This window comes from Pongo pygmaeus, chromosome 16, assembly GCF_028885625.2.
Source record: "Pongo pygmaeus isolate AG05252 chromosome 16, NHGRI_mPonPyg2-v2.0_pri, whole genome shotgun sequence".
Lineage (NCBI taxonomy): Eukaryota > Metazoa > Chordata > Mammalia > Primates > Hominidae > Pongo > Pongo pygmaeus.
This window is the reverse complement of record NC_072389.2, coordinates 26,904,289-26,928,438: the sequence shown is the minus strand read 5'-3', so window position 1 is coordinate 26,928,438 and position 24,150 is coordinate 26,904,289. Positions and strand designations below refer to the sequence as shown.

The following is a 24,150-nucleotide window of genomic DNA, read 5'->3' as shown; positions in this document are numbered from 1 at the left end:
TACATTTTCAACATCAATTTACTAGTAATCAAATCATACCACACTCAATTCCTAATCGGCCTCATTGTCTGATTGCTTGGAAAAATAAGCGAGATTTCTGTATTTAATCATAAGTATACATAAAAATGATGGCAGCAGGTAGAAATGTCACATGGAATCAACAGTAGAGAAACTTCACTCTGAAATCACAGGTCCAGTGAGGCAGGGTGAAGCACATGCTTTAATAGTATCTTCTGTCCTTTTACATTCTCACCTCTCTTTTTCCTTCATTCTTGAATTATCTTCTGAGCTATCCTCCTCCAACGGGGCAAATAACTTAACGATTTAAACTTAGACATTATAGAGAGGTCATTACAAACAGCAGGTCTCAATTCGTTAAGGAGGAATCTCAAACGTTCGATGACAGGAGCACAGACCTCCTTGTAAGAACGGCCCTGTTCTTGATGAGTCTGCAAAGTTAACCAGGAAAAGACAACTTTAACAACAAATATTTCAGCAACTGTCTGCAAAGCACAGAATAAAAAGAATTAAAATCTATCACCTTAATGAGCGAACATTTTGCTTGGTAGACAACTCTACAAACATCCACCACTGACTTAGGCAACGTTCTGTGCTTTACTTGCTCAATACCAAGTGCACCTGCATGAACTAAAGATAATGCCACATGACCTGTAAAAAGACATTTAAAAGAAGGGCAGGGAAGGAATGAATATGTACTGCAGGTTAGTCGAGGGATCTGCAGTGTAGCTAAAGTACACAGATATTGAGCTCCTTACCTAAATCTTCATGTTTCGAGAGGCAACATAACAGCAAGCGACTGACATCTTCCACGGGATGCTCAGGGGGAAAACATGATTGGTGTGGTCAAATGGCACTGCCTACAGTACCTTTCTATTTGACACAAAAAGTCCTGCAACAGAAACAGCTGGAGGTAACCTCAGAGCCACCCAGTGAGTCTTCACAAATCTTAAACATGCCACAGCTTCTGATGCACTTGCAGTCAGTAATGCTTCTGAAGCCTCGCTAGCATGTTAACACAATCAGGTTCTCACCTCAAAACCCTCCAGATAATACATGAAACAAAGTCTGTGCTGTGTTAACCAAAGAGCACATAAGTATTCCTATGTCAAAGTCCTCAGATAAACAGAGCACTGAGGTGGCAGTGGGGGCAGGCCTAGCTCACCTTCATGTTGTGATCCTGAATGTTACTGTCTGCAATGGCTTGCAGAAATGCCTGGGAATGGTCCCCCAGAGCCCATCTGTGGGAGTAGAGTCGAGATTTGCTGGCAGGTGTGCCCCTGGGGAGCTGCAGTGGTCCTCATCTTTCTCCTCTTTGTAGCTGTAGTGGATCTGGCTGGTGTGCGGCTTCCAGAGAAGATGGATGACTGAAGCCATTCTAGAAAATGCACATGCAGACATGAAAGAGAAACTCAAGTGCACAACTCAAAATAAATACTATAAAAAAAAAAAAAGATGCTCAACTGAACACTCAATTTAGAAGGTGAAATTCAGCATCATTCATATGAAAGAGCTCCACCTAAGATGTTTAAACAGGTTGACTTATAATTCCTCTATCTACGTGAACACACTTTCTGGTGATTCCACACGCCTCAGGCATGGCATCAGAACTCAGGATCGTAGTTCCAGTCCAGCATTCACTGGATACCTGTGCTCTGCCTGCAGCTGCCTGGTTCCACAGATACCGTGTGAAGACTGAGGTGCACATTCTAACAAGGAAGGCAGCAAAGGGCACCACTGACACAATTAATCACAGGATTTCAAGTCCAAAACTATGTGCAATGGATGACTATGGGGGTACCAGGGAGACTGGAAGACAGACCACCGCTATTCTGAGGGTCAGTAACGGACTTGTGGAAGCAACAACTGAGCTAAGATGAGAAATAAGACCTAGACGCTGAGTATCCAGGCAGGGAACAGCACATCTGAAGGATTTCTACAAAGAATTACATCCTCAGGGTAAGCTACGTATTCCTAGAGCACTTATAAAGGAACGAAAAGGAGAAAATATTTAACAAACACACAATCTTTAATGAAGGATAGATCCCTGGAGATGGGAGGGCCGACGGACTGGAAAGGAGACCTGTGCATGGTGCCAGGCACGGGATCGGCCAGTGCGAATGTTAATTACAACTGCTTATGGTCACTTGAGGGAGTGGCACATACACACAAAATTAGTATGTGCACCACTACAGATCTCTATTAAGGATCTGTGTTATCAAATACTGCTCCAAATCCAAGCAATCAAAGCGGGCATGCACTTAGTGTTCTTTTACTGGACATTTAGATTTTAGAGCACTCAGGAGCATTCCCCAACCCACCACATTCATTCTCCTGAAACACTAATCCAATGCCGACTCTCTCTGGCCCTCTCTCTTTAAGCACAGGACCGCCCCTCCTTACTGCTCCAAGATAAGCCTCTGAGCCTCCTGTGGATCGGACCCACCTGCCAGGGCCCATGGCACCCTCTGCCCTGGAGCTCGCCAGCCCTGCCCTCCTTGCCAATTTAAACAAAGCCCATCTTCTGGCAAGCAATGAGCCTTGAGGAGGACGGAGGGAAGCAGACACCTCACAGGACACCACAGGCAGCCCAGCACCCAGCACTGCACAAAGGTCCACCCATCAGGGGGCTGTGTGGACACCAAGATCCTCCTTCCCCGCAAACCTCTGCCACACCCACTCTCGCAAGCAGCAGGAAAGCCCTGCTCCTCTCAGCAGTGCCCTTGACACCCCTGCGTTTTCTGCCCAGAATGCTCCCTCACACAATTTCAGGACTGCTGCCAATGTGAAGCCTTTCTTCTCCCAGAACCACGTATGAACCTCTCCATTTCACCATTCACCACCTTGTAACGTGACCTGCTTAGAATGCTGGCTCATCAACAAGCAGCAGCTGAAGGCAGAGGCATGTCCTATCCATCACTGCATCCTGAACACCTCGCATGGTAACGGCACCAGAAAGCAGAGGCGTGTCCTATCCATCACTGCATCCTGAACACCTCACATGGTAACGGCACTAGAAAGCAGAGGCGTGTCCTATCCATCACTGCATCCTGAACACCTCGCACGGTAACGGCACCAGAAAGCAGAGGCGTGTCCTATCCATCACTGCATCCTGAACACCTCATATGGTAACGGCACTAGGCAACTGCTCAACAGAAGCTGCTCAATGGACAGACAGACAGACAGACAGATGGGAAATGCACAACTACATGAAGGAAAATGTAAACCCATCTTAGGAGACAGGAAGAAGCTTATTATTTTAGGTGGTTACAAAGGCTGCCATCCTGAACTATAACTGACTTGAGCCTGGTCTGGTAAAAACGCAGTCCTCAAGTAGAATGCTGTTCCCTGAGAGGACAGCTGATCCACATTCTGTGCAATTTCTGGGCATTCAGGCAGAAAAAAGCCATGCTGAGCCCATCAGGCAGAGGCTGCAATACGTGAGAACACCACAGGGTAGACGGGTAGACATTCCTGCACACTTTTTAGCTTCCTCTGCAGCAACAGACCATGAGGGCAAATAACAGCCACTCACAGCTGTTTCTACCTGATTCAGTCTCACTATCCTTATTATTATTTTTTTTTAACGTCATCAACTGTGTTGAATACTCCTCTCCTTTTTTTTTTGAGACAGAGTCTCACTCTTGTCACCCAGGCTGGAGTGCAGTGGTGCGATCTCAGCTCACTGCAACCTCTGTCTCCTGGGTTCAAGCAATTCTCCTACCTCAGCCTCCCGAGTAACTGGGATTACAGGCACCTGTCACCACACCCAGCTAATTTTTGCATTTTTAGTAGACATGGGGTTTCACCACATTGGCCAGGCTGGTCTCGAACTCCTGACCTCAGGTGATCCACCCGCCTCAGCCTCCCAAAGTGCTGGGATTACAGGCATGAGCCACCGCCTGGCCATCTCCTACTTTTTTAAAGAGAGAGTCTTGTTTTGTCACCCAGGCTGGAGTGCAGTGGTATGATCATGACTCACTGCAACCTCAACCTCCCAGGCTCAAGCGATCCTCCTACCTCAGCCTCCTGAGTATCTGGGACTCCAAGTATGTGCCACCATGCCTGGATAATTTTTGTGTATATTGTAGAGATGGGGTTTTGCCATGTTGCCCAGGCTGGTCTCAAACTCTTGACCTCAAGCAATCCACATGCCTCAACCTCCCAAAGTGCTGGGATTACAGGCATGAACCACTGTGCCTGGCCCTCTCCCACTCTTAATGGCACTTACAGTTCAAAAAAAATAATCTGCTAATCAGCAAAAAGCAAAGATTTTCTTACTGGCACATTCAATCTCGACAGGAGACAGCGGTGCGCTCATTGCTAAATAGGAAGCATGTAATCCGAGAAGCAGGCCCAGATTCCTCTCTGTGTCTATCAGAGGTGAAGAGAGACTTCCCAGATCTGGTATGGTGACAACTTCTTGGTCAGGCTGGAAAAATAAATTTCATCATCAATCTGAGGAAACAGAATTAATTAAAAACATAAAACCAAAAGGACAGCTCTGTCCTGCAACTGTACCGCCATGTGAGCCCAGGGGTGCTCTGGGCGTTCTGCCCCTCCATCCTGTAATGAGTTTTTGCTGCTGTGCCCAAGTAACAGCAGATACCACATAAACCCACATGCCCAATAAAGCAGGCAGCAACCGCACAGCCCTACTGTAGAAAAACTAAAGCACAGATACGTGATTTGGCTAGAATATTCCTTAGGAATCAGTTTCCAAAGTGACTGTACACCTTGCTTCAGAAAGTATAATGAATTGTTACATGCATAAATAACCCACTGGGCAACAAAACTATGACAAGTATTCGATGACAAGTATTAGTGGACTGTGACCACACATGTAGAGGAAATGAAATTTATTCTAACAAAAATCAAACTCTGAAAAAAGCAAGAGTTCAACTTTTCCAGTCACAGAAGATATTTACAGCAAAGTTAATTCTCCCCTTCATAAAATGCTTTAAGCCCTGCCCTAATGGCATTTAATACATTTTATTACTTGCAGATACCTGGAAAGCTAATCCCAATATATAAATTCTATGTGTTCGTGAATACATAGGAAGGACATATTTCTATTGTAAAGAATTACACTTCTACATAGTTCTTCCCAAAAAATACACACCTCAAGATAATAAGCCATTCCAAATTTCTACATAAGACCAAAGTGTAACCTCTTTTCTTGTGGAACACTGTCTATATTTCTCACAAATTGAACATTTAAAAAACAATCTTTCAAGACCAGTACATCACAGATCTTAACACGAATAAATGTAAATTCATTTATGACAAAACTTCTAAAGGATCTTTATATTTATCCCTAATGCCCCCCAAAAGACTCAGATATCAGTACTTCTAGATCCAAATATTCCTATCACAAACACACAGAGGGTATCCCCTGCCATCCTCTGCATCATTCAAGGCATACAGCCTCACCTCCAAATATTGGCCAACACAAAATGCGTAAACGGATTCCCGGGTGTCTTCAAACTGCAAAGCAGCTTCCAAAGCTACCACTGGGTCTTCCCCTGCAAACTGAGCTGAAACAAAAAGAGAAAAAGCAACATGAGTTCAATTCAGCTTGCCTGAAGAGCTATAGGAGAAACAGTGAGTAGGAAATAAGTTAGGTGCTTAACTCAAAAGTGAGGGTTACCAGAGTATAATGACCTCCCACTGTCTCCCAGGGTTGCCTGGGCCGACTCAGAACTTGAAATGAGTTCCAAGTATTAAAACAAAAATGCATAATGAAAGGAAATTCTTCAAATGTGCTCAATTTGTTGATAAGACAGACACCAAAGCCACCGATACATTAAAGTATGCGGGGGCTGGCACAAAACTAAAGAAATCATTTATAAGCCAAATACTCTGCTTAGAATGATACAGGTTGTAACTTTTAACCAGGAAATAAGAAGTGTAATCTTACCAAGAATACTATTTCCTGTTAACGACTGTGTCTGGAAGTCCTTTATATCATATACTTTCCCGTCAATCACAGTCCAGAAGCCTCCATCTTTATTATGGTTCTCCAAATCAGCTTTGCGTATAAGTGTCACCTCCTCATTATTTCTACAGTTCTGACCTGTAAAAAATGACTCTGTATATACAGAAACCAGAATCAGTCCATCGATCAATCAACAGGTAAAATGAAAAGAACAAACTGTGTGAAAGAACTACAAGCAGAAATAAACAAATCCACAATCAAAATGGGAGAAATACATATCTAGCTCTGAAACTAATACCACACATACAAATTCTATTAAATATAGAATGCTTTAAAAAAAAATCTAGACAGCATGAATATCAAATCTGGCCATGCCAGGCCACAGAGCAAATCTCAACAGATTTCAAAGAAATAAAGTTACAGAGCATGTGTGCTGACTACAATGCAGTTAAATTAGAAATAGGTTTTCAAAAATTCATTCAAAATAAAATAAAAATGACTCTGTATATACAGAAAATAAAAATATTCATTCACATATTTGAAAATTATAAAATACACTTATAAGTAACCCAAAATTCTAAGAAAAAATGACTATGAAAATTAGAAAATGTGTTCAATTAATAATCAAAATACTGCAGATCAAAATTGGTGACATACAACTAAATGCATGCTTGAGGGCATTTACGCCTTTAAATGTGTGTATTAGAGGGAAAAAGCTAAAAAAGAAAAGAAACACCAAATCAATAAAAGTCTATTATTTCATAAAAGTACTCAAAAAAAGAAAACCTGAGTGGTGGTCACCTATGCAAGTGCTAGGATACCAACTCAATATTACCAAAAATAGTTAAAGGGAGGTGGCAGTTCAAGAAGTCAAGCCTAGATTATGTCCTTCCTGTACAGATTGTACCTCCTGCTAACCAGACAGCAGAGGGCAAGGTTGGTGGGGATTTTATAGAGGACACGCAGCACATGAATTCCCTGGTCTAGTTCACAGAACTAAAGCGGGAGCCACCGAGCACTACAGGCCTCCTGAGCCAACAGAAAGCATGCAGCATGACTCCAGACGTAACACCACCCCAACGAGACTGAATCCAAATCCAACCAAACCTCTAGATCTAACCAGCAGATTAATGGAACTAACAGAAGAACATGTTGGTCTAGAATAAGAGAAAGCAATCAACCAAATTCAGAAAATGTGAAGTTCTCCAAAATAACCAACCTGCTTCTTTGAAAAAGAAAACGGTATGATCAGAGACAGGGAGAGGAGGGCCTGGAGCCATGCTGTTTGGAGAAAGAGACTAGAAGCATATGTCAAGCAATGCCAACACAGAGAACGTGCTCAGGTCGTAATTCAAAATTACCACCTAAAAAAGGCATTTTTGAGATAGTCCAGGAAAATGTAACATGGGCCGCATGTTAGGTTAAGGAATCACTGTTAATCTTATAGACAGGATAATGATATTGTAGAGTTTTTTTTTTAAATCCTTAAGAGGTAAAATGCCTTAAAATGTTTTAAAGACAGAGTTATGCTTTAAAATAATCCAATCAGCCAGGCACGGTGGCTCATGCCTGTAATCCCAGCACTTTGGGAGGCCGAGGCGGGCAGATCACGAAGTCAGGAGATCGAGACCATCCTGGCTAACACAGTGAAACCCCATCTCATACCACGCCGTATTACCGCATTTAACAGGTATAATGAAGCAACTTGAACAGGCTATTTTTCCATTTCCATTGCATTTCAACAGAGCCCATTAAAAAGTAGTATAAATGGCCCTTAAATACTAATATATTTTAAAATGCTCAAACTATATCGGGGTCACCACTTTGTGCTTTAGCAGGCAAAATCCCAAAAGCCCACACACAAGGCTGGGAGGCCAGCAGCCCTATTGGTGGTGAGAGAAATCAAGATGTACAGGAGCAATCTGGTGACAACCAGCCCACACTAGATGCATCCCCACCTGTGCATGTGCACAGGCACACATGCGTGCACACATGGAGGACATGTGTTCCAGGTCAGGCCTTGCAGAACTATTTTTGTTGTTGTTGTTGTTGTTGTTTGAGATGGAGTTTCACTTTTGTTGCCCAGCCTGGAATGCAGTGGTGTGATCTCGGCTCACTGCAACCTCTGCCTCCCAGGTTCAAGGGATTCTCCTGCCTCAGCCTCCCGAGTAGCTGGGATTATAGGCATGCACCACCATGCCCTGCTAACTGTTGTATTTTTCAGTAGAGACGGGGTTTCTCCAAGTTGGCCAGGCTGATCTCCAACTCCCAACCTCAGGTGATCCACCCACCTTGGCCTCCCAAAGTGCTGGGATTACAGGCATGAGCCACCACACCCGACCCTCAGCACTATTTGTATAGCAACATTGTGGCAATAAGCCCAAGTGTCCACCAATAAGAGACTCACTAAAGAAAGATACATAAAAGACACATCCACACACTGAAGACTAAGCTGCTTTATAAAAACTAAGAGCGACACTCTGATAAAGTACTCCAGTATATATGGTTAGTTAAAAAAAACAAGCAGCACAAGTAATGCAACATGCTACCACTAGCGTACTCATTCCAGAGAACAAGGAGGTTACAGAGGAGACTGAAAAGTCAGAGGCAGCAGGTGAGAAATGGCTGGAAGGCGTGGGCGGGGAAGCGACAGTGTGTCTCTACCTAGGTTTGATTTTTGAACCATGTGACTGTATTCCTTTTTTTTTTAATGACTGTAAAACAAAATAAATGCTCTTCATACTAGAAATAAAATGTTAGCAAAATCTGCATTCAAAACTAGGATTACTGTTCTACACTGGCAAAGTTCACTACCATTAGCAAAGGCAGTTTTCTCATTGACATAATGAGATACAACAGCGTGCATGGGGTCCTCAGCGGGCCTGCACCCTACAGGTGCTCCACACATGCAAATCACTACTATTACCATTACTATTACATAACAGATATAATATATAATTATACTGTCACTACTATAACCAGCATTACATACTAAGACAGCCTGCATTCAGAGTATAAAGAAGGCTGTGGAACCCCCTGCAGAAGGTGGGAGGGCCTGGGGCTGTGCATAAAGGGGAGCTCTCTGGGGCTGTGCCAACTGAACCTGGAACCTGGGCCCCCAGGTTGGGTCCCCAGGCCTGTGTGCCTCAGCTTGCTCATCATTCACTCTCAACACGGATAACACCTTCAACTGCAAACACATTTAAAAACCACAGGCCAGCTCCCGCTACCAATACCAGAAAAAGCAAGTCTCCACACAGGCCCAGGATGAGAGCCTACAAGTGGTACTAGCTACAAAACACATGGAGAACACGGTTCTTGCACACACACCTTATGAGATGTTGGAGAGCTACATGGCGGAGGCATCTACAGGGTGTAGCCAGATGGTCTAGATGGGCCAAGACAACAACTGCCATTTGTTGCAGATCAATGGCAAGCTCGTTGTCTTGTGGAAGGGTGAGGTACCTCAGGAAACTCTCACTGGGGCTCAGAGGGCCAGACAAAAGCTAGAAGGGAAAAGTAAACAAACATTCAGAAATGGTGGGAAAAATTAAAGTAACACAGTGAGCCTTTACCCACTCTTTATATTTTGGTATTGACTCATTTGACCCATCAAATGAAATGCTGATGATACAGTTATACTATACAGCTATGTATTTGTGCAGCACATAAACTGTGTAAATGTCTAAATTTGCGGTATACATGTACACAACATTGACTGTGCATGTATACATTTATGATACCACAGGTAAGTTGAATCCACACAGATTACTAACATGAGCAAACCACCCTACAGGCCTAGGACCCCTGGAGAAAGGCAGAAGCACCTCTGTGGGAACCCAGCACAGCATCTCAAGCTGGCCTTGAAATCTAAAACCAAAACCTTTATTTTAATCTAAACGTTGCCCACTCTGGAGAATACCTACTTTCATTTGCAAATTAAATCATAGTTCTAATTCTTCTAAAGGCAGAAGAGCCCTATTATCATTAGGTTAAAGACTACCAAATAATAGAAAAATTAAAACAAGGCATGATATTGAAATGCCTAAGACTTTCCCAAAAAGACACAAAATCCAACTTGTACTTGACCTGTAAAGACCAGCAGTCCTGGAGGTTTACGCCCAGGGCCCCACATGCCTGCTCCTCCCCCAGCTCGGCGTCCACACCTGTTAAGGGGGGAGCTGGTACTAAACAGAGTGACAGCTCAGGTGACACACCCTGCACAGAGCCCAGTACATAGGAAGGGCCAACAAAGCAAGTCACTATTTTCATTGTTCTTTTCTGGTATTGATTTAAAAGTGCGTGTTTCAAGCTTGGTTCTGTGCTGACAAGGGAGTCGGTGCTCACTGATCTGAGTCTTCTCCACAAACAAGTGGCTTCCCAACCTGTCTCATCTGACTCGCTGCTGTTACCACCAAACACACACACGCCAGAGAAAAACGCTGCCGTGGACACGCACGCTGGTCTTGCTTTAAAAATAACTAGACTCGAGTGCCACCTAAACACAAAGTTCCATCATGACACTCACATGCTTGTTGCCCTCGGAGTGGGGTGTATCCTTCCTGCAAATGATGCTCTGGAACCTTTGCAGCAAGGGCAAAAGCAGGGCGCTGGTGCCCTGGGCAGAACGCTCATTGTCAGTCTCCTGTGCCCCGCTGTCCCACAGCTGAAGCAACAACAGGATGGCAGACAACATTTGGCTAAAGGAGAAAACATATTTATTCTTAGTAAAAACAGGTTAACTTTTTTTTTTCATGGTTGATCAAAAATAAAAGCAAACAGCTAGATAGAAGTGAAGCAATACTTGGGATATGAAAGGAAATGAAAGTAAAGCCATGGTAATTAAATCACTGAATTGACACCAAGATTTTAGCACAAGTCATTGCCTTCTGCTGATAGGAAAGACCAGTTAAGAAGCTCAAAGAGCATGTTTACATGGAAGTTCTAGGATCTTAAACTCATGGAATAAAAATAATTAAATGAGGAAAACTGAAAGAAAAAAAAAAGAACAGTTCCCAGGCTAGAAAACTGAGCATAAAAAAGGAAGTGAAAAAAAGGTAAAGAGAGAGCGAGCTCTGGGACATGGTTCTCTGGTTACAGAGCACCACATCTGCTGCGGTCACACACGATTTAGTGAAATGCACACAATGCAACAGGTATTTGGACACAGAGGTGCTTCCCCGAAGCATTCCCAGTCTGCGGCAGCCCTCACCTCAACGTGCCTCTCTGCACAGCCAGCTCCAGCAGGACGGCCAGGGCCAAGTTCTGGTCCTGCAGGGGGATGCTTCCTGGCCCTTTGGTGGCTGGCATTCCATGAACATCCCTGAAATGAAAACAGTGGATGCAGGAACAAAGCGACCTCCAGAAAGACAGCATGCTTACAATCACACTAACACATTTACTACATGCTCCCTCCCAAGGAAGGATATATTTTTAATATTTAGAATCAAGTTTCTGAGACTTGCTACTCAAATTTTTCAGAGATTTTTAAAGTATACAATTAACTCACAGAAATGTATTTATTCATTCGGATGCTATTACAGTAGATGACATACTCCAAGTGTGTGAAGCATAAAATAATTTATCTCATTATCCAAAACATGAGTAGGAGAATATCTAGCTATCTTTTCCAGTTTCAATGACGTGTAAGACTATGCCAGTATCTACCTCCTCCTACAGAATTAGAGAGCCAATTTCTAAAACCACCTGAGGATCTGGAGGCAAAATGTCTACACTAATTTCTATCTCTGATCAAAGATTACCTGGTTGCTTACTCCATACCCAGCTCTCCAGAATTGACTTGGCCCTATATACAGGTGCAGGAGTTTCATCTTTTTTCTCTTTGTCATCCAGATCTTCTTTCTTTGTTCCACTTGGTTCGACACTATCATCTGCAGAATTAAAATTTTTTTAATCTGTAACTGCTTTTCAGAATGCCATACCATTAGTCAGTCTCTGCAAATGTCCCTCCCCGAAGTTACAACATCATTAACTGTATGTTTGACAACTTAAAAATAAAATACATCAATCATACCTCTAACAGATCCAGTATAATTTTCATAAACAAACCAATAAATTGGCCGGGAGTGGTGGCTTACGCCTGTAATCCCAGCACTCTAAGAGGCCGAGGCGGGTGGATCAGAAGGTCAGAAGATGGACACCATCTTGGCTAACACGGTGAAACCCCATCCCTACTAAAAATACAAAAAATTGGCCAGGTATGATGGTGGATACCTATAGTTCCAGCTACTCGGGAGGCTGAGGCAGGACAATGGCATGAACCCGGGAGGCAGAGCTTGCAGTGAGCCGAGATGGCACCACTGCACTCCAGCCTGGGCAAAAGAGCAAGACTCCATCTGAAAAAAAAAAAGAAAAGAAACCAATATATCAAATTATTTAAAGCCTGTCTTCCAAAATCATATTTCATTAACTTCCTAGTAGATTTCACAACTGAGAAACTTAGTCTTTGATATTTACCTACTTCAATTTCACACCAATTGCTTTTATCCAGTGAGTCCCAGTGCTTGTGTATCCGTGGGAAAAGGGAGGGTGTAGAAAAGGAGTACAATTCAAAAATCTTTTAACTCTTTACAAGGCCCTACTCCACTGCCAACTGGGAAGCACTGCTATGCACTGTCACTGTCACTGATAGCATAATTCAAGAGCACTGGGACACAAAGGAAAAGCTGAGAAAAATGACTTTAGGCCACTGACAATGTAAAGTTTCAGTCAAAAACAACTGTCATAAAACTCCTTACATAGTAAGCAAAGAGAAGAGAGAACTAACCTTACCCTTGAAGTCTAAACACCTTCCATCACAGAAGGCTGTGACTAAATGTCTAAACAACATAATTAGAAAAATGTATCTCAATCAGTGAAAGACAATGTCCCATCCAGATTACAAATAATGACTATCTAAAAATCTCGAAGGAAACAGTTCCTCTGTTTACAACACTTCTGACACCAAATGTATGGACTTTTGCACCAAGCAATTCTCCAGTTCTCTGCAACACCCAGCTGTGTGTCCCACAGTGCAATTCAATTCTGAAACTAACTACCTAGAATTAGGACAGACACCGCAGGTTAATAACAGGAGACAAAAGGTACAATGCTGAAAACAATATCTAAAGAACTAATGGCTGAAAACTTCCTAAGTTCAGCGAATGACACAAACCTAGGCAGATTGAAGAATCTGTGCAAAGCCCAGACATGATAAATCCAAAGGAAGCCATGACGAGGCACATCATAATCAACCGCCAAACACTAAGGACAAAACCGTTTCAAAAGTGCCACAGAAAGTAGATATAGAAGAATGTCTTTTGTGGCCTGAAATTAAGGCTAAATATTATGTGCTGCCTTGACGTCGGTAAAATCAAGAAAGCCTCAAATGGCCTAACCACAAGGTCTCCCCCGAGCTCTGCTCCCACGGATAAGATCCCAAAGCCAAACAACTCTCCTTATCGCAGAGACCCGACCCCAGCCTGCTCATCCCTGCCGGCCCAGAGTTATTCAAACAAGCCAATCACATCTTCCCATGGAAGATGTGTTAGCCAAATGAAATGGTATTCCAAATGAAATACCATTCAGCAATAAAAAGAACTATTAATACACAGAACAAGTATAAATCTCAAACATCTAACTAGGAGTAAATGAAGATGGTTTCAAAACATTACTGAAAATATGGTTCCACTCACATGACATTCTCAAAAAGAATACCCTATACTGATGGAGAACAGATCAGTGGTTGCCAGGGTACGAGGCCAGGGAACATGTGATAAAAAGGAGAAGCACAAGGGAGCTTTTGGGGTGATGAAAATTCTCCATCCTGATGATGATGGGGGTTACATGAATCTATAGAAGTCAAAATTTACTGAACTACATACCACAATAAAATAAATTTCATATAAGTTTTTTAATAAAAAAAAAAAAGTTGGCTGGGTGTGGTGGCTCACACCTGTAATCCCAGCACTTCGGGAGGCTGGGGTGAGCAGATCACAAGGTCAGGATTTCGAGACGAGCCTGGCCAACATGGTAAACCCCGTCTCTACTAAAAATGCAAAAATTAGCCAGGTGTGGTGGCACGCGCCTGTAATCCCAGCTACCTGGGAGCCTGAGGCAGGAGAATCGCTTAAACCTGGAAGGCGGAGGTTGCAGTGAGCTGAGATCACGCCACTGCACTCCAGCCTGGACCACCAAGTGAAACGTCATCTCAAAACAAAACAAAACAAAAAACAAAGAAAATATCTAGGTCTAGGTAGGACAGCTGGAATACAGTCTGGTGGAATCATGTCAGAGCAGCGAGCTGGGTCTGGAGGGCTGGAGTAGGGTATGGCCCCACTCTAGGAAGGAACTAGGAAACGCATCCTGGGTGAAGCAAGAGCAGAGTCCCGTTCTGCAACAGATTAGCATTTATCCTGATCTGACAAACTACATGCAAATTTAATACGTCTCACTTAGCCTCTTATTTTCCTTAACAACATGGAAAATGAGAGAACAAACAATTCAGAAGTTTAAGACATGAAATACATTTAATTCAGAAATCATACACAGAAAGGTAGGAAATAAATGGGGGGAAAAAGCAGCTAATGAAAAGTGAAAATGCGCCAGGTGCAGTGGCTCACACCTACAATCCCAGCACGCTGGGAGGCCAAGGCGGGCGGATCAATTGAGGTCAGGAGTTTCAGACCAGCTTGGCCGACATGGTGAAACTCCAACTCTACTAAAAATACAAAAATTGGCCCAGCGTGGTGGCAACCACCTGTAATTCCAGCAGCTCGAGAGGCTGAGGCAGGAGAACTGCTTGAACCTGGGAGGCAGAGGCTGCAGTGAGCCAAGATCATGCCACTGTACTCCAGCCTGGGAAACAGAGCAAGACCCTGTCTCAGAAAATAAAATAAAATATTCATAGTCTTAATAATGGAAAATAAAAACATTTACTGAATGCCAAAAAATCTCCCTAAAAACCCCAATCAGTTGTGATCTACATAAAGAACAATTATGCTCTGCTTTCTAACCACAATTTTAAAGAACAAAAATATTCATCAAATGTGGGCCGGGTGCGGAGGCTCACGCCTGTAATCCCAACACTTTGGGAGGCCGTGGCAGGCGGATCATGAGGTCAGGAGTTCAAGACCAGCCTGGCCAATATGGTGAAACTCTGTCTCTACTAAAAACACAAAAATTAGCTGGGCGTGGTGGAGGGCACCTGTAATCCTAGCTATTCAGGAGGCTAAGACAGAGAACTGCTTGAACCCAGGAGGCGGAGGTTGCAGTAAGCCAAGATCAGGCCACTGCACTCCAGCCTGAGCGAAAGAGCAAGACTCCCTCTCGAGAGGAAAAAACAAACCGAAAATTCATCAAATGTAATAAATAAAACATATACTTTGGATTTTTCCATGTATTTAGCTTTTCTTAGAGCATCTTTTAGAATTATTGCTTCACAAAAAACACTTTTGGAAATGTTTTAATTTATTAACAAATACTGGAGGGCTAGGAAGAAGAGGTTAAAACTTTTTAAAATATACACAATGAATTACGCATATGTGAAAAAAAAGAAAAAAGGGTTGCTGACTCCTGTCATGGAAGGCACTGTCATATGGACACTCTTAGCCTCAGCATCCAGAGGTCCAGAAAGGGAAAATTTCAAGTCAGAGAGAATTCTATATATACCATTTATTTGGAAACTTCAGCCCTTAAGATCCCAGCATCATGACCTCAGTTTCAACACAATTGTCCTTAGACCTTGTATTGGTTACAAATACAAAACAAACAGCTCAACTGAACTAACTCTTGTCTCTCCAGAAACACAAACACAAAACCTCATAAAATGAGTGAGTTTCTAGCGGCCGTAATTACTGCAACTTCTCCAATTTTCCCCTCCACAGTTAACTAAACAGCTCAAAAACTATCAATAACAAACAACAGTCACCATGATATGGTTAGGAGTGTGGCAGATTTCTTAACCAGTAATAATAAATAGGAAAAAAATTTTGCCTATTAATAAATCTCAAGTTTCGTGCACTTGCAAGAAACTAATTAAAAGGCAGCCGTGCACAATCTACAAAAACAGCCATAAAGACTGTTACATTTTAAGTCATAGGAAACAAACCTGCTCCTCTAATATAGCAAGATACAACTGACTTCCCCTTACATACCCTAAAAAAAAGACTTACATGAGAAATATAAACATGGAAGCAGAAATACACCAAGAAAAAGACATGTCAAACCCCACCTGTATATGTTTTCAACCATTCGGTGTCAAGGCGAGCCTGGGCAGCCAAACACAAAGATTCAGAGGGTATTCTTTTCTCCAGCTTCCTCCCAGTTCTCAGGCCTGCAAGTAAACATACATGTTGAAGACCTGACGCTTTTTAATAGTTTACAAAGACACTCCCGAAAGGTTTAATGCAGAAAAAAAAAAAGACAGAGAACAGAAAGATGGGAAAGAAGAGCTCGGGGAGGGGAATGAAGGGGAGAGAGGGAAAGAGGGAAGAGATGGAGGGAGAGGGAAGTGGGGAAGGGAAAGCCTCCTTCCAAGGTAGGCAGGGTGTGCCTGGTTTCTCAGGAGGCCAAATCACAATGTCATCCCCCTGCCCTCAAATCCAAAAGGTACACACACACATGACAGGAAGCCCATCGTTTTTTGTTTTGTTTTGAGATGGAGTCTCCCTCTGTAACCCAGGCCTGAGTGCAGTGGCACCATCTCAGCTCACTGCAAACTCCGCCTCCCGGGTTCACACCATTCTCCTGCCTCAGCCTCCCGAGTAGCTGGGACTACAGGCGCCCGCCACCACGCCAGCTAATTTTTTCTATTTTTAGTACAGATAGGGTTTCACCATGTTAGCCAGGATGATCTGGATCTCCCAACCTCGTGATCCGCCCGCCTCGGCCTCCCAAAGTGCTGGGACTACAGGCTTGAGCCACGGCGCCTGGCCAGGAAGCCCACTGTTTGAACGACAAACGACAGCAGCATGAATCTGCCGCTTTACCCCACAGCAGGGCGCCTGCGTGAAACAAATTACTAAAAAGGATCACCTGCAGAAAAACCCACAGGCACCACCACTTAGAGATGGAGAGAGACCCGAGGCTGCCCCGCGGGCGGTCCGCGCAGGCCCCTAGTTCGCCCGCCCGCCCGCCAACCCCGCGCCCACACCTCCTCCGACGCTGGCAGCCCCGGTGCCCCAGGCCAGGACCTGACGCGCAGGGCCCGGCCGCCTCGCCCCGCTGGCTTGCGGACACAGCCTCCCAGCAGCCGCTGGCTCAGGGGCGCCAGGGATCCTGACGCCTCTCGCGACCCCCGCTACCCGCGCTTATGGCCAATCGCAAGGCGGCTCCGTGGGCGCAGCCAATGGGGAAGGGGAGCCCTTCGCCGCTCCTCCGGACTCTCCCGCTCCTGCAATCCGGTTTATCTTCCTACTTGGAGCTCACCGGCTGCGGCCAGGGGCAAAGGCAGGCGCCGGAAGGCGGGATTTCCGCCGCACGCACGCACACCCGCGCTCCTACGGGAGTCAGTTTCTCACCACCTGAATTATTTGAACTTAGCACCACTAAAAGTGGAGCAATCAGGTGCAGAGTGTTTCCAGACCTCGTGTAATAGAAATCACTGACACCATCTATTTTTTTTTTTTTTTTGAGACAGAGTCTCACTGCCTCGCCGAGACTGGAGTGCAGTGGCCTGATATCTGCTCATTGCAACCTCCACCTCCCGGGTTTAGGTGCCTCAGCCTTCTGAGTAGCTGGGATTACAGGCATCTGCCACCACACCCGGCTAATTTTTGTATTTTCAGTAGTGACGAAGTTTCATCATGTTGGCCAGGCTGGTCACGAACTCCTGACCTCTGGTGATCTGCCCGCCTCAGCCTCCCAAAGTTCTGGGATTACAGGTGTGAGCCACCGTGCCCGGCCTATTTCATATTTTAAATATTAGAAAAGTAGAACTTGGCCAGGTGTGGTGGCTCACACCTGTAGTCTTAGCACTTTGGGAGGCTGAAGTGGGAGGATCGCTTGAGCCCGGGAGTTCAAGACCAGCCTGGGCAACATGACAAGACCCTGTCTATTCAAAAAATAAAATTAGCCAGGTAAGGTGGCACGTGCCTGTGGTCCCAGCTACTCGGGAGGCCGAGGCAGGAGAATCGCTTGAACCCCGGAGGCGGAGGTTGCAGTGAGCCGAGATCGTGCTACTGCACTCCAGCCTGGGAGACAGAGCCAGATTCCGTTTCAAAATAATAATAATGATAATAAGTTTGGGCGGTGGAGGGCCACCCCCGGGCATTGGCCACCTGTGGAATGACCTGGCCTTTGGCTCCCTGGCAGCCAGCTTCTGGGTCAGGCATCTTCGTTGGTGACTGCCCCTTCAGCTCTCCTCGTGTGGCCGTGAGTGGTGTGGCACTGCCGTGACCCATCATCTTGTCTTAAAGATGCATCCTGACTTTCCTCCACACTCGCACACTCAAGAATGCAACATCGTGATTAACTTGCTAAAAGAATATCACAAAAATCATAGCATTTGAAAATTTTTTGGTCATTGCAATGATCTTGATCAGGCAATGAGAAAATAAATGCTTGAAGAATGAGTACATGGAAAAGAAGACCAAGAGCAGAGAGTATGGCAATTCCATGCAAAAGAGACTTTTTTTTTTTTTTTTTTTTTGAGACAGAGTCTTGCTCTTTCACCAGGGCAAGTGCAGTGGCTCAATCTTGGCTCACTGCAACCTCCGTCTCCTGGGTTCAAGCAATTCTCCTGCCTCAGCCTCCCACGTAGCTGGGACAACAGGCGTGTGTCACTACACCCTACTAATTTTTGTATTTTTAGTAGAGACAGGGTTTCACCATGTTGGCCCTGGCCAGGATGGTCTCGATCTCTTGACCTTGTGATCTGCCTGCCTTAGCCTCCCAAAGTGCTGGGATTACAGGTGTGAGTCGCCGTGTCCAGCCGTAAAAGAGACTTTTTAATTCTCCAGAGGAATCTGAAAAATAAAGTGCATTTTCACTGGATGCTGAGAGAAGACCAAAAGACTATGGGTTGGCCCGGGCACAGTGGCTCACGCCTGTAATCCTAGCACTTTCGGAGGCCGAGGTGAGTGGATCACCTGAGGTCAGGAGTTCAAGACCAGCCTGACCAATATGGTGAAACGCTGTGTTTACTAAAAATACAAAAATTAGCCAGGCATGGTTGTGTGGGCCTGTAATCCCAGCTACTCGCAGGCTGAGGCAGGAGAATCTCTTGAACCCAGGAGGCAGAGGTTGCAGTGAGCCGAGATCATGCCACTGCCCTCTGCACTCCAGCCTGGGTGAGAAAGCAAGACTCCGTCTCAAAAATAAAAAAAAAAAAAAAGAAAAAGAAAACGCAGAGTGCATAGCACATGGTAGATAGATACTGACACTGCACTGAGTCTCTTATACACATCGTCTCATTTTACTCTCACAAAACCCCAGGAGTTTGGTATCTTTATTCTAATTTTAAAGATGAGAAACTGAGGCTCAAAAATATTAGGGATATGTCCAAGGTAACGCAATGAGTAATTTGTAGATCTGAAATGCAGACAGATCTCTCATTCTGAGCCAAGTGCTTCGACAGCACAGAAGGTAGAGAAACTAAAGTTCCCTGTGGAGTTGTGGGATGCTTACTGAAGGTAGATCATTTGGTGTGGAAACCAAAACACAAATGTCATTAGCGGGAGTAAGGGAGGGAGGAGGAGGGAGGGGAGTAGAGGATTTCATTGCGGGCTGAAGGAAGAGCATGCTAAAGATGTTAATTTGTGAAAAAAAAGCTTGGCAGTTTTAGTAATTTACTGTTGTGAGGAGAAATAAATTTAGAGTATGAATGGTATGGCGGCAGATCATATGAGAGGTATAGTGAAAATTTACAGAATCTGCTGACCCCAACATCAACAAAATTAATGGGGCCCAACTCTGTACCTGCCATGACCAAGTTTTAAATTTTTCTGTAGATAGGCTGCTCCTTCCAAAGCTTAGAGATTAAGCATATATATATATATATATATATATATATACACATAATTTTTTTTTTGAGACGGAGTCTCGATCTGTAGTCCCAGGCTAGAGTACAATGGCACGATCTTGGCTCCCTACAGCTTCCGCCTCCAGGGTTCAAGCGATTCTCCTGCATCAGCCTCCTGAGTAGCTGGGATTACAGGCACGTGCCACCATGCCTAGCTAATTTTTGTATTTTTAGTAGAGATGGGGTTTCATCATGTTGGTCAGGCTGGTCTTGAACTCCTGACCTCATGATCTGCCCGCCTCAGAATCCCAAAGTGCTGGAGTTACAGGCATGAGCCACTGTGCCCGGCTGCATTTATATATTTTTAATTGAAGCCACTAGACCTCAGCATGTGGTCTAAACAAAGCCTGTTCTCCTAGTTCAGTCCATTTTCCATGATATCAGGTTCTCCAAAGGATGAACCCAAGAGGTTCCTGTTAGCTGAAGACAAAGTGAAAGGCTGACAATGACATGCAAATTTAGTAGAGCAAAGAATACGCATTTATAGTAGAATAATACATGAATTTTTTTCCTTTCTACCATACAAAAAAAATAATGCTTACAATGCAGGTACATTAATTTTATATTAAAAATACTCTTAGGTTGACCTCTGATGTTTTGCTTTTGCACCTGCAGTAAGCCTTAAGGCATTTGGCATTCCCATTTTCACAAACCTAATTTAGTAGACTAAATGGCTATGCTAAGCATTTCACTTGCTTTCTATTATTCTTTGGCTGTAGACTATCACATAATGTGAGTGTTATTGATTTTATCCATGTTAATTTCTCCTACCACGTACTATAGCAAGCTATACCTTTAGCATTTTTTTTTTTTTTTAGGTTTTTGGCTTATAGGAAGGTATCTCCTAAACCATAAAACTTATCCCATATTATTTTCTTTTCTCACAATTTATTTATTGAGCTTTGCTGTATGTAGCTTTTTGAAGTAGATTTTATAGTTTAGAATTGTTGCTTTCCGTTTTTAATCTTTCACTCTTCATTTTTATTGAGTTATGAATTAACTATCTTTATTGTAGTGGTAAAACCATTTGTAATAGTCATAGTTTGATTGAGTGTACATAAATAAATAAAACCCCTACGTTAAACTGGGAAGTGACATCAGCCCCTTTCTATTTTTTCATTTAAATTCTGAAAACACATGGAGATGAGTGTCCTTCATTTCTACCTTAAGTGGGTTGTTACAACTGAAGGTAATAGGGGCAGTCAGTTAGCACAAAACAAATGGGCAGCTACACACAAAGAACATGTTAAAGGTAAAACATGGGTATTTAGAAGGTTGCTTCCATATGTGCTATAAGTTATGTATGAGTATCGAGGAAAGAAGACAGTAACGACTACCTGGTAATCATTTGTGCTCTTACGAAGAAGGAGCAGTGGCTCCATAATGTCCCCAAAATGAGGCAGCAGTCTGTCACTGTAGCAAATGGTGAGAGGGCCCTTGAGCTAGCAGGCTGGGGCACATTCTACAACCCCTTTCCTTTGTCCTATAGATTCAACTTTCACATATGAGAAATACTAAAGGAATTTTCTCGGCATTCACATAAAAATAAGAATAAAGATAAAAAGGAATATATCAACTCTTGTAATCACTAGAAACGTGTTGCTACAAAACAGATGAAAAAAGGAATGAACATTTATACATTCCAACATAAATTGTAAGGGTGTAATATATCAACTCTTGTAATCACTAGAAACGTGTTGCTACAAAACAGATGAAAAATATGAACATTTATACATTCCAACATAAATTGTAAGGGTGTAATAAAACATAAAGAGACCATGAAGTGAAACGCAAGAGCATGGGGAAGAGATAGCCAGAAAGTGCAATAGAAACTGGCAGAATCCATGAAAGAAATAGGATTTAAAAACAAAATCATTGTCGAAAAACAGAAAACTAAATTGTAAAGAGAACGAGGGAGACTGAACCCCAAATAATGTAAGGTTTGTAAAGGGTGTAAGTGAGAAAAAAATATGTAATGAGTCCCCTCCCCTGTCCAAAAATCCAAAAACTGTGAAACATAGGATAGAATTAGAAAAAAGTTATTGCCTATATTAAGCCAAGATAGATCATCATAAGCACATACATTTACATTACCGTGTAGTATATGCTTATATATGTTTTTAGAATGTTCAACTCCAAGATATATCCCTGTATGGGACTAGGACTTTAAAGATTAAGAAAGCATTATTTGGGGGCTTAAGCAAAAATAGTCAACTTAGAGAAAAAGAAAATCATTTTGGCATCAGAGTTTTCCACAGCAAAAGTTAACACCAGAAAATGGGGGGAAATATTGAGAAAGAAGAGAAGGGAGAAGCCAATGGTTATCCTTATCCTTGCAAGATATCTATCAGCTATAAAGTGTACAGTTATAAGCACCCATAACTGCAGGGAACACTGTTTACAGAAAGTTCTTATTAAGAGATTTACCACAGGACAAAGTTCAATCAACCTAGTTCTGAGTAGGTAAAATACTACCAGTAAGGCAAGAGGTAAGCATTCACTGCGTCGTATATAGATTTAAGGGATACATGGTGTAGAAAATGTAAAAAGATATTTTACTGATGATTCTGATAATGTACAAATGATTGAACTGTAACAACTAGGAGGAGAGAGTAAAAGAAAGAGGAAAGTAGGAAATAGCTCCCTGATTGCCTCATCTATAATAGTTGAGAACAATGGGTTCATTTTAAATCTCAAAATTTGCCCATTGTTTAATGTATGAAAATATTAAGTGACACAAAGGCAAATATTAAGAAATATCCTGCCACAAAAATCAAATAGTTCAGGAGAAGCTGAGAAAGTGAAAACAGCATAGAGTCTAATTTAATTGCCACTCATTGTGGGGAACCATTAGGTATTATCTAAATAAATGGGGAAAAATATAAATGCAGGTAAAATTACAAAAATAACAACCAGAAAACTACATCTTTCTTATCAATAAAGATAAATTATCATTTAACAATATAAAGTATTTAATAATAATAAAAAATACTAAATTTTATGATACATATACAAGAAATACACCAAAATCAAATAGAGCCAATTTTTTTTAAATAAAATGGTCAACAAATACCAAACAGACAAATGCTAACAAATGAATTATCAACCTACTTTTATTCTGTCTTCTCCTTGCTTATTTTTTTAAATTCCTTTTTAAAATTTTGTTTAGATACTTTAAAATTACTCTTTTCATATTATTTTCTCTAATAATTCTAACCTTCTGGTTCTGTTTTTCGACATTTCTGCTGTTTCTATCACAATATCTATTTTCCTTGAGTGTTTTCTTGGTGGTGGTGTTCTTTTCTGGTTTTTGTTTGTTTTGTTTGTTTGTTTTGGTTTTGATTGAAAGAAATACAACAATGGAAGCTCACACTACTGCAGGGTGCTTCTCCAGATTTTGCTTATCACTCATAATTCTACTTTTATTTACTTTTCAGTTTCCTCAGTTAGTTGCTTATTGTACTTTTCATAGTTGTAGTTGTAATCAACATGTAAGATAGGCTACAGGGAGTTTATCCTGCCACAAAATACCGGAAATCCATCATTTTTTTCTTAAAAAAAGTCATTTTGAACTCGTGATTTGTAGGAAGGAATGCAGATTTAGAGGCATACATTTTCCATGACATGGAAAAATCATTTAACAATGTTAAGTCTCTATTTCAGCAAATACAGAAAAGATATGATTCACAGGACAAGAAAACTGACAGTTAACAACTTACATGGAAAGGCATTTCGACAAATAATATAATCCATCCTACTCCTAAGAGAGGAAAATTTGTATTAATGAAACTTCTACCAGGTATCACTTTCACCTCAGTTAATCCACGAAAATTAAGTCAGCAACATTTTGTGATAAACCATATCCAAAAGAGTTGATTGATGAAATGTCATTAATAGAACAGCAGTTATCCATCATTCAGTAAAAATTCATCTATCACCCGTACACCAAACTTAATTCCATCTTATACAAAGCACATACACTACATTGAAAACTGTCAACTTCTGATGATCTAAAAATGTCTCTTCTATGACCATGTGATCACACTGAAATAAAGAATACAGAAAATTCATAGATGGTCAGTTAAAAAAAAAAGATTCCACGAAGCAATAAACTTTCCTTAAAAATGCCAAAATAATAACATAGACTGCGTAATACAACACTCATTTTACTGAC

General features: G+C 42.5%; 1 protein-coding gene, 1 long non-coding RNA gene and 1 pseudogene across 2 annotated transcripts in view; 1 reads left to right on the top strand and 2 right to left on the bottom strand.

Moving 5' to 3' along the window:
- LOC129028710 (putative HERC2-like protein 3) overlaps positions 1–7,236 on the bottom strand; it is a 44,677-nt gene extending 37,441 nt beyond the window's left edge. The window contains 11 exon segments of the mRNA XM_063652335.1: positions 254–449; positions 542–669; positions 777–849; positions 851–910; positions 1,184–1,299; positions 1,302–1,364; positions 1,367–1,396; positions 4,300–4,450; positions 5,452–5,555; positions 5,939–6,109; positions 7,176–7,236. Of these exon segments, the coding sequence (XP_063508405.1) occupies positions 254–449; positions 542–669; positions 777–849; positions 851–910; positions 1,184–1,299; positions 1,302–1,364; positions 1,367–1,396; positions 4,300–4,450; positions 5,452–5,555; positions 5,939–6,109; positions 7,176–7,236 (1,153 nt within the window).
- A 4,960-nt stretch (positions 7,237–12,196) lies between these two features.
- On the bottom strand, positions 12,197–17,339 carry LOC129014701 (uncharacterized). Its single transcript, XR_008494282.2, has 3 exons — positions 17,109–17,339; positions 16,188–16,289; positions 12,197–12,312 (listed from the first exon to the last, which is right to left on the bottom strand). It is a non-coding gene; the product is annotated as an uncharacterized LOC129014701 (long non-coding RNA).
- A 1,033-nt stretch (positions 17,340–18,372) lies between these two features.
- On the top strand, positions 18,373–18,932 carry LOC129014695 (COX assembly mitochondrial protein 2 homolog; annotated as a pseudogene).
- Positions 18,933–24,150: the final 5,218 nt, after the last annotated feature.